This window comes from Myotis davidii, unplaced genomic scaffold, assembly GCF_000327345.1.
Source record: "Myotis davidii unplaced genomic scaffold, ASM32734v1 scaffold1377, whole genome shotgun sequence".
NCBI lineage: Eukaryota > Metazoa > Chordata > Mammalia > Chiroptera > Vespertilionidae > Myotis > Myotis davidii.
Genome location: NW_006288854.1, coordinates 371,156 through 386,500, shown reverse-complemented (window position 1 = coordinate 386,500; position 15,345 = coordinate 371,156). Strand labels below are relative to the sequence as shown.

General features: G+C 51.9%; 2 protein-coding genes across 5 annotated transcripts in view; one reads left to right on the top strand and one right to left on the bottom strand.

Moving 5' to 3' along the window:
• The window catches only part of IL18BP (interleukin 18 binding protein), a 2,779-nt gene extending 535 nt beyond the window's left edge, over window positions 1–2,244 (top strand). Inside the window, exons 2-5 of the mRNA XM_015562170.1 lie at window positions 285–548; window positions 1,209–1,332; window positions 1,412–1,559; window positions 1,796–2,244. Coding sequence (XP_015417656.1) covers window positions 285–548; window positions 1,209–1,332; window positions 1,412–1,559; window positions 1,796–1,873 — 614 coding nt within the window. The 3' untranslated portion in view covers window positions 1,874–2,244. The remainder of the gene's footprint in view (window positions 1–284; window positions 549–1,208; window positions 1,333–1,411; window positions 1,560–1,795) is intronic.
• Window positions 2,245–5,843: 3,599 nt separating this feature from the next.
• The window catches only part of NUMA1 (nuclear mitotic apparatus protein 1), a 44,809-nt gene continuing 35,307 nt past the window's right edge, over window positions 5,844–15,345 (bottom strand). For 2 of the 4 annotated variants that reach the window (XM_006761036.2, XM_006761035.2), the window contains 12 exons: window positions 14,880–14,921; window positions 13,394–13,462; window positions 11,941–12,051; window positions 11,640–11,858; window positions 11,368–11,522; window positions 10,098–10,344; window positions 8,986–9,214; window positions 8,284–8,453; window positions 7,503–7,676; window positions 7,169–7,285; window positions 6,865–7,080; window positions 5,844–6,535 (listed from right to left, as the gene is read on the bottom strand). In XM_006761036.2, coding sequence (XP_006761099.1) covers window positions 6,524–6,535; window positions 6,865–7,080; window positions 7,169–7,285; window positions 7,503–7,676; window positions 8,284–8,453; window positions 8,986–9,214; window positions 10,098–10,344; window positions 11,368–11,522; window positions 11,640–11,858; window positions 11,941–12,051; window positions 13,394–13,462; window positions 14,880–14,921 — 1,761 coding nt within the window. In that variant the 3' untranslated portion in view covers window positions 5,844–6,523. The remainder of the gene's footprint in view (window positions 6,536–6,864; window positions 7,081–7,168; window positions 7,286–7,502; window positions 7,677–8,283; window positions 8,454–8,985; window positions 9,215–10,097; window positions 10,345–11,367; window positions 11,523–11,639; window positions 11,859–11,940; window positions 12,052–13,393; window positions 13,463–14,879; window positions 14,922–15,345) is intronic. The other 2 variants (XM_006761037.2, XM_006761038.2) reach the window with 2 other exon arrangements.

The window sequence follows — 15,345 nt, the reverse complement described above, 5'->3', positions numbered from 1 at the left end:
AGAACGCGGGGGTGGGAGTGGTCTGAGAACAGAATGGAGCCGTGGGTTGCCCCAAGCCTTACTCCCAGGTGACCCCTCTCCACTGCGCTCTTTTCGGCCTCTGTCCAGACGCTGTGGCTCTGGCTCCATTCCAGAGCCTCCCCGTGCTCCTTTCAAAAAGGGCCGGGAGGCAGGAGCTGAGGCTCCTTCTGCCCCTCCAATTCCCCAAGCAGAGCCCAGGAATCTCCAGCCAGAGCTGTCCAGGCAGCAAGTCCCTCAGCTAAGCTCTGAGCCCGGGTGCTGAGCATTCCCAGGCAGCCGGCAGCTGCTGATCTCCGTGACTGTCCTTTCCTCAGACTCCAGCCCTTTGTGGTTCCTGTTCCTGTTCCTGTGTGCCCACATCGTCTCTCATTTGGCGGGAGCCACACCTATACCCCAGGCCGTCACAGCTGCTGCAGTCTCAGCTGGGATCACAAAAGACCCCTCCTCCTCCCGCCCCTCAGCGCTCCCCACAACTAAGCAGTGCCCAGCATTGGAGGTGACCTGGCCAGAAGATGGACTCTCACTAAGTAAGGAACAATTCTGAAGAAAGCCCAGGAGGTCACAGTGGTTAGAAGGGAGGCTGTTAGCACAGAGGGTCCAGGGGTGGGGTTGACTCCTGAATATACCCCCTGCCCTTCTGCCATGTAGCCCACTACCAACCTGGCCAGCTTGGCTGAGCACTCAGCGTTCCGTCTCCCACCCAGCATTCTGAGCATGGTCACGGGGCCCTGCTCCCAAGAGACTCCCTATCGAGTAGAACAGAGAGTATTCAGACAAGGAAAGGCGAGAAGCTGCAGAGCCGGACTGCCGTGGGCTCCCAGGCCCTGCCCTCCTCTCAGAGCCCACTTGCTTCTGGCCACCTCAGGAGGAGTGGCCCCAGTAGGGCTGCCCCCTTGGCTGGGGGTTCTAGTCACTGAAGCTGGGCAGTAGGTCTCCTGAATAAACAAGCTCAGGAATTATCGCTGGAACCAAGGACCTACCCCCAACTCTCGCTCAGCCCTGGGCCTCGTGGGAGACAAGTGCACTTCTGCTTTAATGGACTTTTGCACCTGGGTGGTGTGCCGAGCAGCACTCTAGGTTCCTGAATTGTGGCGCTGGGGAGCTGGGGAGGGTGGGCAGACCACAGAAGAGAGGGTGGGGGCTGCTCTGCGGAAAGGCTGAGGGCTGACAGCCACTTGTGCTCCTAGATGGAACGCTGACTCTGTCCTGTACCGCCTGTAGCCGCTTCCACCACTTCAGCATTCTCTACTGGCTGGGCAATGGTTCTTTCATCGAGCACCTCCCAGACGGGCTGCAGGAGGGCAGCACCAGGTGAGGGGCATGGGGATGAGGCCCACAGGAGGGAGGCCTCCTCCTGCCATCCTCTCATGGCCTTTCTTCTCTGCTGCAGCCGGGAGCACAGGGGTGCCAGCACTCAGCTGAAGAAGGCCTTGATGCTGGAGGAGCTGAGCCCTGCCTTGCGCCACACCAACTTCTCTTGTGTTTTCACGGACCCTGAGTACACTGTCCAGCGCCACGTTGTCCTGGCCGATCTCTTGGTGAGGAACCTGAGGGGAGGTTTCCAGGGATGAGCGGAGCTCTGCTCCAGTGTGGGGAGGAAAGGGTGGGCTATGCCCCGAGCAGTCTCCAGCTAAGGACCACCACTCCCCCAAGACCCCAGGCCCAAGGTGGAACTACAAAGAACTTCAGACTAAGCAGAGGAGGCGTGGCCTCGAGGAAAGTGACAGATATCCCTCCCCCACGGCCCTGATCCTTGTCTGCCTTCCCTTCCCAGGCTGGGCTGAGGACACTCGTGCCTCCAACTCAAGAAGCCTCCAGAGGACTCCCTCTGCCTCACCATCCTGACAGGTGAACTCAAGCCTGGTTGAAACGCCACCTCTTCATTTAGGTCTAGGCTGTCAGCTCAGGCCACAGTCTGTCAACTTAATGCTATATATTTATATAGGCACACCTCGTTTTATTGTGCTTCACAGTTCATGCATTTTTTTTACAAATCGCACGTTTGTGGCAACCCTGTGTCAAGTAAGTCTATTGGCACTATTTTTCTAACAGCATTTGTTCACTTCATGTCATATTTTGGTAATTCTTGAAATATTTTAAACTTCATCATCATTTTATTTGTTGTGATCTGTGATCAGTGGTCTTTGATGTTACAGTTGTGGCTGTTTTTGGGGTGCCATGAATCGTGCTCATATAAGATGGTAAACTTAATTGACAAATGTGTGTGTTCTGACTGCCTATTCCTTATCTCTCCCCCTCTCCTTGAGCCTCCCTATTCCCCAAGACATAACAGTATTGAAATTAGGCCAAGTAATAACCCTACAGTGACCTCTAAATGTCCAGTGAAAGGAAGAGTCATCTGTATGTCACTTTAAATCGAAAGCTAGAAATGATTCAGCTTAGTGAGGAAGGCATGTCGAAAGCCCAGACAGGCAACAACCTAGGCCTCCCTCTTACACCAAATAGCCAAGTGGTGAATGCAAAGGAAAAGTTCTTGAAGAAAATTAAAAGTGCTACTCCAGGGAACACATTGATAAGAAAATGAAAGTCTTTCTGCTGATATGGAGAAAGTTTTGGTGGTCTAGATAGGTGAAACCAACCACATTCTTTTAAACCATAGCCTAACCCAAGCAAGGCCCCAACTCTTTGATTCTGTGAAGGCTGAGAGAAGTGAGGAGACTGCAATAGAAAAATTGGAAGCTAGCAGAGGTTGGTTCATGAAGTTTAAGAAGCCACCTCCAAAAAAAAAAAAGAAGCCATCTCCATAACAGAAGTGCAAGGTGAAGCAGCCAGTGCTGATGTGGAAGCTACAGCAAGTTATCCAGGAAATCTAGCTTAGATCATTAATGAAGATTGCTACTCTCTCTTTTTAAAAAAAATTATTTTATTGATTTTTTACAGAGAGGAAGGGAGAGGGATAGAGAGCTAGAAACATCGATGAGAAACATTGATCAGCCACCTCCTGCACACCTCCCACTGGGGATGTGCCTGCAACCAAGGTACATGCCCTTGGCCGGAATCGAACCTGGGACTCTTCAGTCTGTAGGCCGATGCTCTATCCAGTGAGCCAAACCGGTTAGGGCAAGATTGCTACTCTTAATAACAGATTTTCAATGTGGATGAAACGGTCTTCTAATCAAAGAAGATGCCATCTAGGAATTTCACAGCTAGAGAGGAGAAGCCAATGCCTGGATTTAAAGTCTCAAAGGGCAGGTTGAGCCCTGGCCGTTCATTGTGGCTTAGTTGGTTGAGCATAATCATGTCTAGGTTGGGGGCTTGGTCCTCAGTAGGGGGGGTGCAGAAGGCAGCTGATCCATGTTTCTCTTTCTAAAATCAGTACCAAAAATATTTTTTTAAGGGCAGGCTGACTTTGTTAGGAGCTAATGCAGCTGCTGACTTTAAGTTGAAGTCAGTGCTCATTTACCCTTCTGAAAATCCTAGGGCTCTTAAGAATTATGCTAAATCTATTCTGCCTGTGCTCTAGAAATGGAACAACAAAGCCTATATATATGATAGCACATCTGTTTACAATATGAATTATTGAATATTTTTGGGACCTACTGCTCAGAACAAACTATTCCTTTGAAAATAATGCTGCCCATTGACAAGCACGTGGTCGCCCAAGAGCTCTGATGGAAATGAACGAGATTAATGTTTTCATGCTGCTAACATTCATTTTGCAATCTGTGGATCAAGGAGTAATTTCAATTTTCAAGTCTTATTATTTAAGAAATACATTTCATAATGCGATAGTTGCCATAGTAATTCCTCTGATGGATCTGGGTAAATTAAAAACCTTCTGGAAAAGATTCACTATTCTTTACTAAGAACATTAGTGATTCATGGGGAAAGGTGAAATATCATCATTAGCAGGAGTTGGAAAAAGTTGATTCCAACCCTCATGGGTGACTTAGGAGGGTTCAAGACTCCAGTGGAGGAAGTAACTTTATATGATGTGGAAATAGCAAGAGGCCGAAACCGGTTTGGCTCAGTGGATAGAGCGTCGGCCTGCGGACTGAAAGGTCCCGGGTTCGATTCCGGTCAAGGGCATGTACCTGGGTTGCAGGCACTTCCCCAGTGGGGAGTGTGCAGGAGGCAGCTGATGGATGTTTCTCTCTCATCGATGTTTCTAACTCTCTATCGCTCTCCCTTCCTCTCTGTAAAAAATCAATAAAATATATTAAAAAAAAAAAAGAAATAGCAAGAGAATTAGAAGTGGAGCCTGAAGATGTAACTGAATTGCTACAATCTCATGATAAAACTTTAATGGATGAAGAGTTGCTTCTTGTGGATGAGCAAAGTGGTTTCTTGAGGTGGAATCTATTAGTGGTGAAGATGCTGTGAAGATTTGTTGAAATGACAACAAAAGATTTAGAATATTACTTAGATGATAAAGCAGCAGCAGGGTTTGGAGGACTGACTCCAGCCCTGGCTGGCATGGCTCAGTTGGAGTGTCGTCCCATGCACCAAAGGGTGATGGTGGGTTTGATCCCTGGTCAGGCCATGTGCAGGAGGCTACCGATTAATGCATCTCACATTGATGTTTCTCTCTCCCTCCTCTCTCTCTCAAAATCAATTTTTTTTTAATAAAAAGGATTGACTCCAATTTTTTAAAATTTTTTTGCTGTTTTGTTTTTGGAGAGACATGGATGTGAGAACAGAACATCAATTGGCTGCCTCCTGCACATTCCCTACCAGGGATGAAGCCTGCAACCTGGGCATGTGCCCTGACCATAAACCAGCAACCTTTTGGTGCATGAGACAGTGTCCAATTGAACAACACCGGCTAGGGCTTGACTCCAATTTTAAAAGAAGTTCTACTGTAGATAAAAATACTATTAAACAGCATTGCACTCTATAGAGAAATTATTTGTGAAAGTCAGTGCAGCAAACTTCATTTTCTTATTTTAAGAAATTGCCACAGCCATTCCAACCCTCAGCCATTCTGCTCTTATCAGCAGCCAACATCAAGGCAAGACCCTCTACCAGCAATGATTACAACTCACTGAAAGCTCAGATGGTGAATAGCATTTTTTAGCTATGATGTGTTTTTTAGTTAATGTACGTTGTTTAGACACGCTACTGCATACTTAATAGACTACAGTGGAAACCAAAATATTTTGTAACTGACTTTATTGCAATATTCACTTTGTTGTAGTGGTCTGGAACCGAACCTGCAATATCTAAGCTAGCCTGTGTTGTCTCCCTCCCCCAATAGATTGGGCAGAGGCTGCTTCTGATACACAATTGTATCTTTTTTTTTAAAATACATTTTTATTGACTTCAGAGAGGAAGGGAGAGGGAGATAGAAACATCAGTGATGATAGAGAATCATCGATCGGCTGCCTCCTGCAAGTCCCCCACTGGGTATCGAGCCGGCAACCCAGGCATGTGCCCTTGACAGGAATCAAACCCGGGACCCTTCTATGCACAGGCCGACACTCTATCCATTGAGCCAGATTGGCTAGGGCCACAGCTGTGTCTTTGTTATACCTAGCAAGGCCCACAATGGGCATTCATAGGTGTTTTTCAGTGGAGGCAAGCTGACATCTTCTGATTGAGGCCATTCTCCCATTCACAGAACTTGGCCCATTCTAAGAGGGACTATGGGAAGAGTACCATTCAGAAGTTAAAGACAAAACCAGATTCAGGGGACAGAGGCCCTCAGAAAAAGACAGCCCATACTGCTCCATGAGCAGAGGCCAGGAGAAGGGACTTGAAAGAAGGTAGGTGGTCTGAAGACTGAGCAGGAACAAAGTATGCTCTCACAAGCCCAGAGTCCCCTCTGGGCTTTTCCCACACAGATCAGGCAGCTTAGCAGCCAAGGGAGAAAAATAGACTTTATTTACAAGTAATAACATTTAGAAAAGATCCATCCCTGGCCCTTAAAAACCTTCCCATCAATCCAAATCCCACCCCAGTACAAGTCTAGAGAAGGTGGGGGATGAGCTGTCCCCACCCTCCCCCACCCCAGCAAGCCTGGCGGTCATGGAAAAGAGCATCCTCTGGGTAACTGCCCTTGGATGGATGGGAACACCTTATCCCCAGGTGCTCCTACTAGGTCAATGCCCAACCATAGACTTTAACAGGGGCCCTTGGTAAGGCTAGCCACCAGCAACAGCAGGGACCAGGGCCTGCTCCTCCGATGGTCCCTTCTAAATACAGAGGTTGAGGAGGACTGGCTGGGCCCAAGGACCCAGTCCTCAAAGCCAGCCTCACATCTCGTTGTCATGGAGAAGTGACTTTGCTTTGTGAAAACCGGAGGCAAGGTAGGGAGAGGACCCAGACTGTTCGGGCTCCAGGCCAATTCTGACGACACATCTGTTCTCCTAGTGAAGGCTCTGATAAAGGTCCAGGTACCAGGCCAAGGTGTGTCAGGCATCACTGTCTCTAGGGGTTTGGCCACTGTTGGCCTGAAAGCTGAGAGAAGGCACTGAGGGGACAGCATCAGGCAAGGGCAGCATCAGGGACACAGGTGGGGCCACTCACTGGTACTGGTCCTTTAGTGCTTTGCCTGAAAGAGAGAAACAGTCACGTGGCTGTGACACCAGCCTGCACCAGCTGGCGTGGGAAGACCTCTTCCTGCTCCCATGGCCCTGACTAGGATCCCTTCCATGGCGTGGCCCTGGACAGAGCTACCTTCAGGTTACCAGGTGCTAGATGTGTCTAAGCAACTCTGGATTTTCTCAGGAGTAGAGTTGTCTGCCTCCTCTCCTCAATAAGCCACTGACCAAGACAAGGAGCACCTGCTTAGCCCCCAGCAGGCCTGCCCTGGAAGCGGTCCCATACTTCCACTGGTGTTCCTAAGAGTTAAGCCTCCCTCTTCCCTGCCAGTGCCCCAACCTTGCCCTTGGCCCGAGAAGTGGCGGCAACGATGGCAGCAGCAGTGGCAGCGCTGGCTGTGGTGGTGGCAATGCGAGGAGAGCGACGGGTTCCACTGCTGGTGTTGGGAGAGGCCTTGGGCAGGGCTTTCTTTGAGGCCCCCCTCCGCAGAAGGCTATTCCCAAGCTTCTTGGGCGTGTTGAGGATGCTGAAGGTCATGGACTGGCGGCGATCAGCCTGTGGGGAGGGGCTGTCAAATGAGGCTCACTGCTGCTTTCCCAGGCCAACCTGTTGCTCTAGGGTCTCCCTTCAGCCCCCAACTAACCTGTTTAACAACAGCGGGAGCTGCTTTCTTCTGGGCCTCCGTAGTGCTCTGTTTGCGCCCTTCATGTCGGTCCCGGGGAGTCATGGGTCGTGGGAAACAGCTGGTGGGCTTCTTAGACTATGGGGAAGAGGCTGATTAGGCAGACATCAGCAAGAGGACTTCGCATCCAAAGCCAGGTATCTCAGCTGAGGGACCTATAAATCAGCTTGTCCCATCAGCAGCACCTCTTACCCCACCACCAAGGGCCAGAAGCCTCCCCTTCAATCTACTTTCAAACTTGGTGAGCTAACCTGGTAGGCTGCTAGAATAAAACCCAGGAGCCAACGTCTCCTACCTCAGGGGTGCCAGGGCCCTGGTGGGGCTCCAAGGAGACCCGTTTGCGCTGCCGGGTGGTGATGCCAGTGCCCTCAGCTATCTGGGTTGGCTGCATGCTGGCTCGGCGCAGGGTCTCCTGGGGGTCACCAGTTTTCATCTCTTCATCTGTGATGGTCGCCAGGCTCAGGGAAGGCTGCGTGGGGTGGAAGTGGTCAATGGACCCAGGCTGTTGGCGATGCAACAGGATGGCCCAGATTCTCTTTGCTGGCCTGGCACGTGGGACAGCTGAAGGCTTCATACCGCAAAAGGCCTCCCTCCCTGATGTCTTCCCTGGCACAATGACCACCAAAGAGGAGTCCCAAGCAAACCTCTCTACCTCCTACCCACCCAAACTTCACCCCTGAGCTCCCTTCCTTCCAGGTATTCTACTAGAGCCATGATCACCAAACTGCAGCTCGCAAGCCACATGCGGCTCTTTGGCCCCTTGAGTGTGGCTCTTCCACAAAATACCACACGTGGGCGTGCATACAGTGCGATTGAAACTTTGTGGCCCATGCGCAGAAGTCGGTTTTTGGCCTGGGCGAGTCTATTTTGAAGAAGTACTGTTGATATTTGGCTCTGTTGACTAATGAGTGTGCCAACCACTGTACTAGAGGTATCTAGTCGCCCTCTTCTAGAGGCCAGAGACCAAAGGCACTATTACTTGAGCTGGGTCAGCAAGTGGCACTGGGATGGAATGCCAAGAGAGGAAGGGGTGAGCCAGTGCAGGCAGGTCCCATGCAGGTGACCCCAGAGCTCACCCTGGACTCAAGTGGATAGCAGGTCTTCAGGTGCGGGGGGCAGACTCGATTGCGCTGCTGCAGCTCTGCAATGCGGTTCCAGTCATCCAGCTGCTCGGGCTCATCCTGGCAAGTGCCCATGTAGAAACTGTTCCTTCCTGGGGAGGGCAGGGATATTGGAGCAAGTGGGGCTGGAAGGCCGGGAAGAGTGAAGGTGGAGGCAGCAGGTTGCCCACTGGCCCTGGCATCTCGCCAGCCTTTGCTGCCACCATCCTGTCCACCTCCCCTGTGGACTGCAAGCCCAGTAGCCCAGAGTCCGGCTCTGCTTAGAGCTGCAGATACAGGAGCTGGGTCACTGCATTCTCTCTGGAGAGGTCAGGCAGAGGCCATGACACTGAGAGAAACTACTTGAGGGCCAGGAATTGATACCCAGGGGATCGCCAAAGGACAAGAGCCTCTCAGAAGAATCTGAGGGTAAAACACTCGCCAGCTTGGCCCTTTGGCCGACTCTCACCACCTGAGGACTCCTAGTAGCTTCTGAGCTTCACTATCATGCTAGGAATCGGCCCATTGTGGGAGCATTTCTGATTCCCCCTCGATGGACAGGCAAGGCTGCAAGGAAGGCAGCCAGGAAGCTAGCCTTGGGTTTTTTAATGCTTATTTCCCTGTGCCAGGATCTGCTTCCAGTCTAATATTTGGGTTGGGTTAGGGAACAGTCCCTACCTGGAGGGGCCCCACTGGACACCCCAGCCTGGGAGCGGCGAGCAGAGCTGCGAGTGGTGGGCCGGTATCCAGGCAGGCTGAGCAGAGCTGAGTTGCCATCATCAGGAGAGCTCAGGCGGGCTAGAGACTGGGTGGAGGAGGAGGCTCTCGGGCCGGCCTGGGAGACGGGGGCAGACTGCGTGCTATGGAAGGATGAGTTGGCGCTGTCTGGCTCTTCCACGTCTGACTTCTGGAAGAAAGGACGACCTGCTGTAGTGGGCTGAGTGGGCACTTGGCATCTATAAGAAGCCTCCACTGTGGCCCCTCCTGAAGCCCCTCAGATCCTGCAGCATGTTCCTACACTGCTGTGCAAGAGTTCTTACCTGGACGTCTGCAAGAAATGGGCCTTGCTGCCAGAATCCCACACAAAGTGCTGAGGGTATCGACTCTTTTCTACCCATTTTCCTCACTAAGTCTATTCAGTGCTTTGAGGGAGGGAAGGCAGAGTATATCAGACTATTTCAGAAGTGAAGTACAAAGAAATAAAGTAACTGGCCCAAAGATCAAGCAGCTAGGAAGTGGGAGAACCAGGGTTCTCATGTCTCCTGAGCTGGTCAGGCTCATCCCATGGCTTCCGCGTCTCTGGCCCACACTTGCCAGGGTCTGACCATCTTTTAGAGCTTTTCCAGCATCTTGGTAGCAGACAGCACCCTGTACACAGAGGTGTCCCTGTTGCCCCAAAGGCACCCCTCTCCTCCCTAAACCTCAGGATGTGGAAACAAGGGCCAGAGTCCCCAGGCTGGCAGGCAGCCCCCTGGCGGCAACATCTCGGCTCCCCCGGGATGTGCTGGGAAGCACAGGTTCGGCTGCAACTTCTCCATATTCTCTCCTTTCAGCCTGTACAGGGTCAGTGCTGGACATGGAGAGGATACCAGCCTTACAGTCAGCAGACAGGCATCTAATTACAGTCCTGCCCTTTTCTTCAAAAGAGGTCTAAGGTCTTAGAATTCTAGCTTTTCCTTCTGTGAGATATGGGCTGGTCAGCCCTGCAGCTATGTGGAGGACCCACTGGAAAGATGCCTTTGAGAAGACATGAGCATTACTGTCCTGCAGCCCCCATCCCAGAGCCTGACCTTGGTCATGGTGATGTTGATGATTTGTGTAGTCCGTCGACGAGCAGAACGGGTCTTCCGGCCTGAGTCTGGGAAGATGTCCCCCAGGGAGTCCAGGCTTCCCTCCAGGGGTGGCTGACCCCGAGCCGGGATGGGGGTGAAGTAGAGACTTTCCAGGGATTCTACCTTGGGGGGCAGGCGCTGAGAGATGGGTGAAGCTGGCTCCCCTGGGATGCTGGTGCCATCTGGCTGGGTACGAGGCAGCTTGCTATAGGAAAGAAACCTGATAAGATGCCATTCTTGCGGCTAGGAAGCATTTTGTCCATCTCTTTGCTCCAAAGTGGCAAATTCTTGCATTTATTGTAAGCAGACCAGGTCAAGCACCCCATTTGCTGAATTTTCAGAGGTGCCAAGGAGCGCTCTTGACCTGGGCCTTCCCTCAGTCCACTCCCATGGCCCTCTGACTCCTCAATACTGGCAACTCCCAGACCCATATACCCACTGCCCCAGACATCTCTGGACACCCACCTCTGCTCCCCAATGAACATGTCCCAAACTAAGCTCATCTGTGTGTCCCTCCTCCTGTATCTTCTATTTCAGCGAATGGGAGCAGCCTTCACTGAAGCTGCCCAGCCATGAATATGGGCACAATCCTACTGCTTCCCTCTCCTAATAAACCAAATCAGCAAGTCTCCTAACTGCACCCCACTCTGCTCTCACATCCTTCCATGATCTGTCATCTACTCTCACCTAGACTGACAACGGCATCTGAGAGAGGTACCAGAGCAGTGACAGACAAGGAGTCGAGCCAGGCTGCCCAGGTCCAAGCCCGCTCTGTCACTGTGGGACCTTGAGCAAGTGACTGCCCATCTATGCTCCAGTCTCATCTGTTAAATGAATTACTATTTTTCAAGTGTCTCTAACAGTGTCTGACACAAGTCTTGTTAAATAACAACAAATGCTTCCAGTCTCAGCTTCTACACTGGCTATAAGGAAAAGCTAAGATGAAAATCTGATCATGTACTCAATTTCAAACCCTCCCAAGGTCCCTCAAAGTGCCAGCCTCCATCAATGGGGAGTCCAGCCACGGGGCACACACACCTATGGCTTCTTTGAAGACTCAGAACAGGAGTGACAACCTCCACGGAGCCTTTTTATTCTTCTAGGAATAAGCTTCCAAAGGGCAAAGGGACGACATCTTATTTATCTCACAGCCCAGTGCCCAGGATACAGCCTTATGAACAAGCCTCTCAATGGACAACAGACCAAGGGAAGAAGGGTGCCTTCTGACCTGGTGGTAGTGAGTGGGGTTCCCTCGCAGCTCAGATCCAGGCTGTCAATACTCAAGTCCAGCTGAGCCTTAGCCTGGGGCTCGCGGCTCTTTAAGGCGTCAGTGGCCACCTGAAACTTGCCCAGGTCTCGAAGCTGCTGGTCAGCATGGGCAACCTGGGAAGCAGAGGGCCAGGGAGAGTGAAGAGAAGCCTAAGGCAAGGGTGGCTTAGGAAGGGAGGGCACAGGGATCCATTATGATGAGCAAGGGAGTCTGTCCAGCCAGATACTTACCTGTGCCTCCAGGCTGCGCACCTGGGCAGTAAGGTGGCGGCAGGTCTGTTCAGTCTCCTTCGTCTTCAATCCGGCCTGCTGTAGCTCTTGACCCAGCCGCTCAGCTTCGGCTCTCAGGTCCTTGTTTTCCTTCTGCAGCTGCTCCAGGCCCCGCAGCTGCTCCTGCAATTCTTGGTTCTGCTGCTTCTTGGCATCATAATGGGTCTTGGCTTTCTCCATCTGTGTGGGCAGACAGGTGGGTAGGGGCTGGCTGGGGTAAGGCAGGAGGGAGGGCACAGTGGGGCAGGACTGGACTCCTCACCTGCAGCTTGTAGTGTTCAGCTGCCTGCTCCTTCTGGCTCAACTGGGTCTGCAGCTCATTCAGCTGGGCCTGGAGGCGTTGGGCTTCTTGCTGGCTTTCCCCTCCCTGCGCCTGGAAAGCATGTGATGTGGAAGGCTGATCGGGGTGGCGGTCTGGCTACTCGATCCAAATCTGCTGCTGACTTGCCCTAGCTTCTTGGACTCCATGGTGTTTTCAGACTCGTGCATATTCTCTCAGGAAGCGGAAAAATCCTTTTACCCCCACCAACTCCAGCATACTGAAACACCACACACCTCTGCAAGGTCCACAGTCCGCAGGATCTTCCCCACTCAGTTTACACCACTTCTGGCAGAGCTCTGACAGCCCTATCTTCACTGAGATCAAGCACAAACTGCCTCATTCTCTCTCCATGAGTACACAGTCTCCCCAAGGAGGAAGGGAACTGATCCCTTCACTTGGGTGCAGAGCACGGGGCTAGGCACTTGAGATGGGAGCTCTCAGGACATGTGAACTCATTTCTCCTCAGAGCGATTCTAGGAAGTAACTATATCACCATTTCAGAGTTGAAGAAATTGAGCACAGAGATTTAAGCCAATTGGCCAGGATCATAGTGACTCAATAACAGCGTATGATCTGACCCTTGGTGCACCTGACTCCAAAGCCTGTGTGGCCTTTTGTGAGGTTTGCACTGCCTCCTCTCCAGGCCAGACTCCTTGGGGACAGGGTCTGTGTCTGATTCTCTGTCCACCTGCAAGGCCACCAAGTGCTTAGTTTGTAATAGACACTGGACAGGATCATCTGGCTTTGCCTCTCTTACATCTAGCACCGGGAAGGCCCCCAAAAGAAGTATAACAAGCATCTGTTTATCATCATCATGACATGGTGTGGAGCATGCAGAAATGAGCTGGGGAAATTAAGCTCTCAGCTCCCACCAATTCCTGTAACCCACCAGGGCTTTAGCAAGTCCCAGGTCCATGGGACCCAATTCCTTTGCTCCTAGCTAAAAGCTGTGAAACCTAGACTGCAAAAAAAAGCATATATTAAACCAACGGTGACGCTGAAAACATTAAGAATATTAAACTGCATTATAATATTACATATGATTAACTCTAGGCCAGCACTATTCAATAGGACTTTCTGGCCATGTTCTGCCCTGTCCAACATGGTAGACACGAGCCACACACAGTTAACTGCTGAGCAGGGAAACTGGCTAGTGTGACTAAGGAACTAAAATTTTAATTATAATCACTTTAAATTTAAATAACCACATATGGTTATTGCTACTGTAATGCAAAGTTCTTCCCTTCAGAGATCCTAGGAGGCACATGCAGGGGGTTCTTGAGCAGGCAGATCTCCTAAGGCTGCCAGGTCCCCATGGCGCTCCTCCTCCTGCCCCCACAACCAACACAGCCCAAGGGCTTAGAGAGCACCTTCCTGCTCCCTTCTGTCCCACCTTCAGCTTCTGCTGCTGTACTCTGCTGGCTTGGTCGTGGTCAGCTAGCTTCTTACTCAGTTCTTCCACCTGGGATAGGGGAGGAAAGAGACAGGAAGACTCAGGAGGCCTTCCCCTGGATGTCCGGGCAACTTACAGGGTTTTCCCAGAGCAGTCCCCAATATTTTTAGAAAAAGAAACCCGGGTACTTCCTCTGGCCTGTGGCCCAGGCTAACTGGACAGGACCTGAGTGAGGTAACCCAACACTCAGGTGCTGCCAGAGCCACCTGCCCACACTCACCTCCACCCCCAACCTGCAGAGACAGAGGCCTGCAGGGAGAGATCTACTCTGGAGAGCCAACACTTCACCACCACCCTACTGCTGCCATTCCCAGCCCCAACCATCCTGGGTTGGGGACAGGAATAGGGGACCTGCCTGTAAGTTGCAGACACACTCATTCAATACCTTCCCAGAAACTACCAAAGCAAAGCCCACAGATGATCCGTCCTCTTCCCAGTACTCACAGGCTGTTAGGGTTGGTGCTAGCAGTGTGGTTAGTGTGGGATATCAGACGGCTGGAAGACAGCAGGGGCAGCACACATCCACGCCCACCCGATTCCCACAGAGGAATAGCAGGAGGGGGAGGGGTGGGGGGAGCATCACAGTCACAAGCACCCCAGCTCCTCCAGGCATTCCAGGAGCTCAAGCATGATCAGCAAAAGCGAGAGGCGGGGCTCCCTTGCTAACTGTTTGTATTCAGTGTGACTGTCCTCTTGGGTAACAGGAAGAAAGGAAAGCCCGGTTCCTCAGCGAGCCCGAGGTGACTGGGTAGAAGGGCTGGCAGAGAAAGGGTGCTCCCACTGAAAACCAGCTCAATAGCTTTGACATCTGGGCAGCACAGAGAAATCCTTGAGAGAGCGAGCGAGGTAGCTAGACTATACCACTCCTCTGGCAGAGGCCCCTCCTGCACCTCTCAACCTTGGCCTTCCTGCTCCCAGACATCTCTTATTTCACGCTTGGGGTTAAGGCCCAAAGGGTCATCACCCATCAGCAGACATCCCGAGCTCACAACCCTCCCTGCTCTGTGAAGGATGCTTTGCTTATCACCGTTATGGCTTCTGTGGGAAAGAAGGCCATGGTCATTCTGCTAGGACTCCTCACTGAGGACCCAAACTTGGAACAGGACTTGAAGGTTGAGGAATCCCAAGAATTGTCTGTGATTGGTTTAGATATGGGAAAGACAAAGCCTGCCCTACCCCTCGTCCCTGACAGGCAAATGGCAGAAAGTGCAGAAGGCGGAGAGTCCGACCTGGGACGGGTGGGATGAGGCCTGAGAGAGGGCCCAGCGCTCCTGGGCAGCCTGGGCCTGGATTCCACGGCTTGACCCTGCCCCCTTCACAAACAGTTCACAACGGGAGCTGGCGGAGGCAAGCTGCAGCCAGGGTCATGCACCGAGACTGGTCACCGCTTAAGCAGCCAGCATTTAGCAAGGACCCCAGGCGTTACCTGCTTAGTTTGCTCTCTCTGAAATACCTCTAGCTGTTCCACCTGTGCATGGGGGAGGAGCAATGGAGACAGAGTGAGATGGGGGCCAAAGAGGCACTGTTCCTGCTGTCAGGCTGACCTCACTGAAACTCTTAGAATCCCCCTCCCCCAAGGGGCCAGACCTTTAGTAATGTGTAAAGTGCGAGTCGGCTCGTTCTAGTCCCCAGTGGCTCTGGGGTCCCCACTGCAGGTACACCTCATAATGTGCCTCCAGAACGAACGATGGCCTTCACTGTTTGACTCTCCAGGGACAGAGCCTTCAGGGAAGGGGAGGCTACTGATATTTTCTTTAGGACAATAGGGGACAACAGACTTGAACTCTGCCAGCTACAACTCCTCTGACACCCAGTGAGTGAGGGAGACAAGACACTCTGGATTAACGCGGAAGACTGAAGCTCTGGGATGCAGAGGGAACGATGTCGTCTGT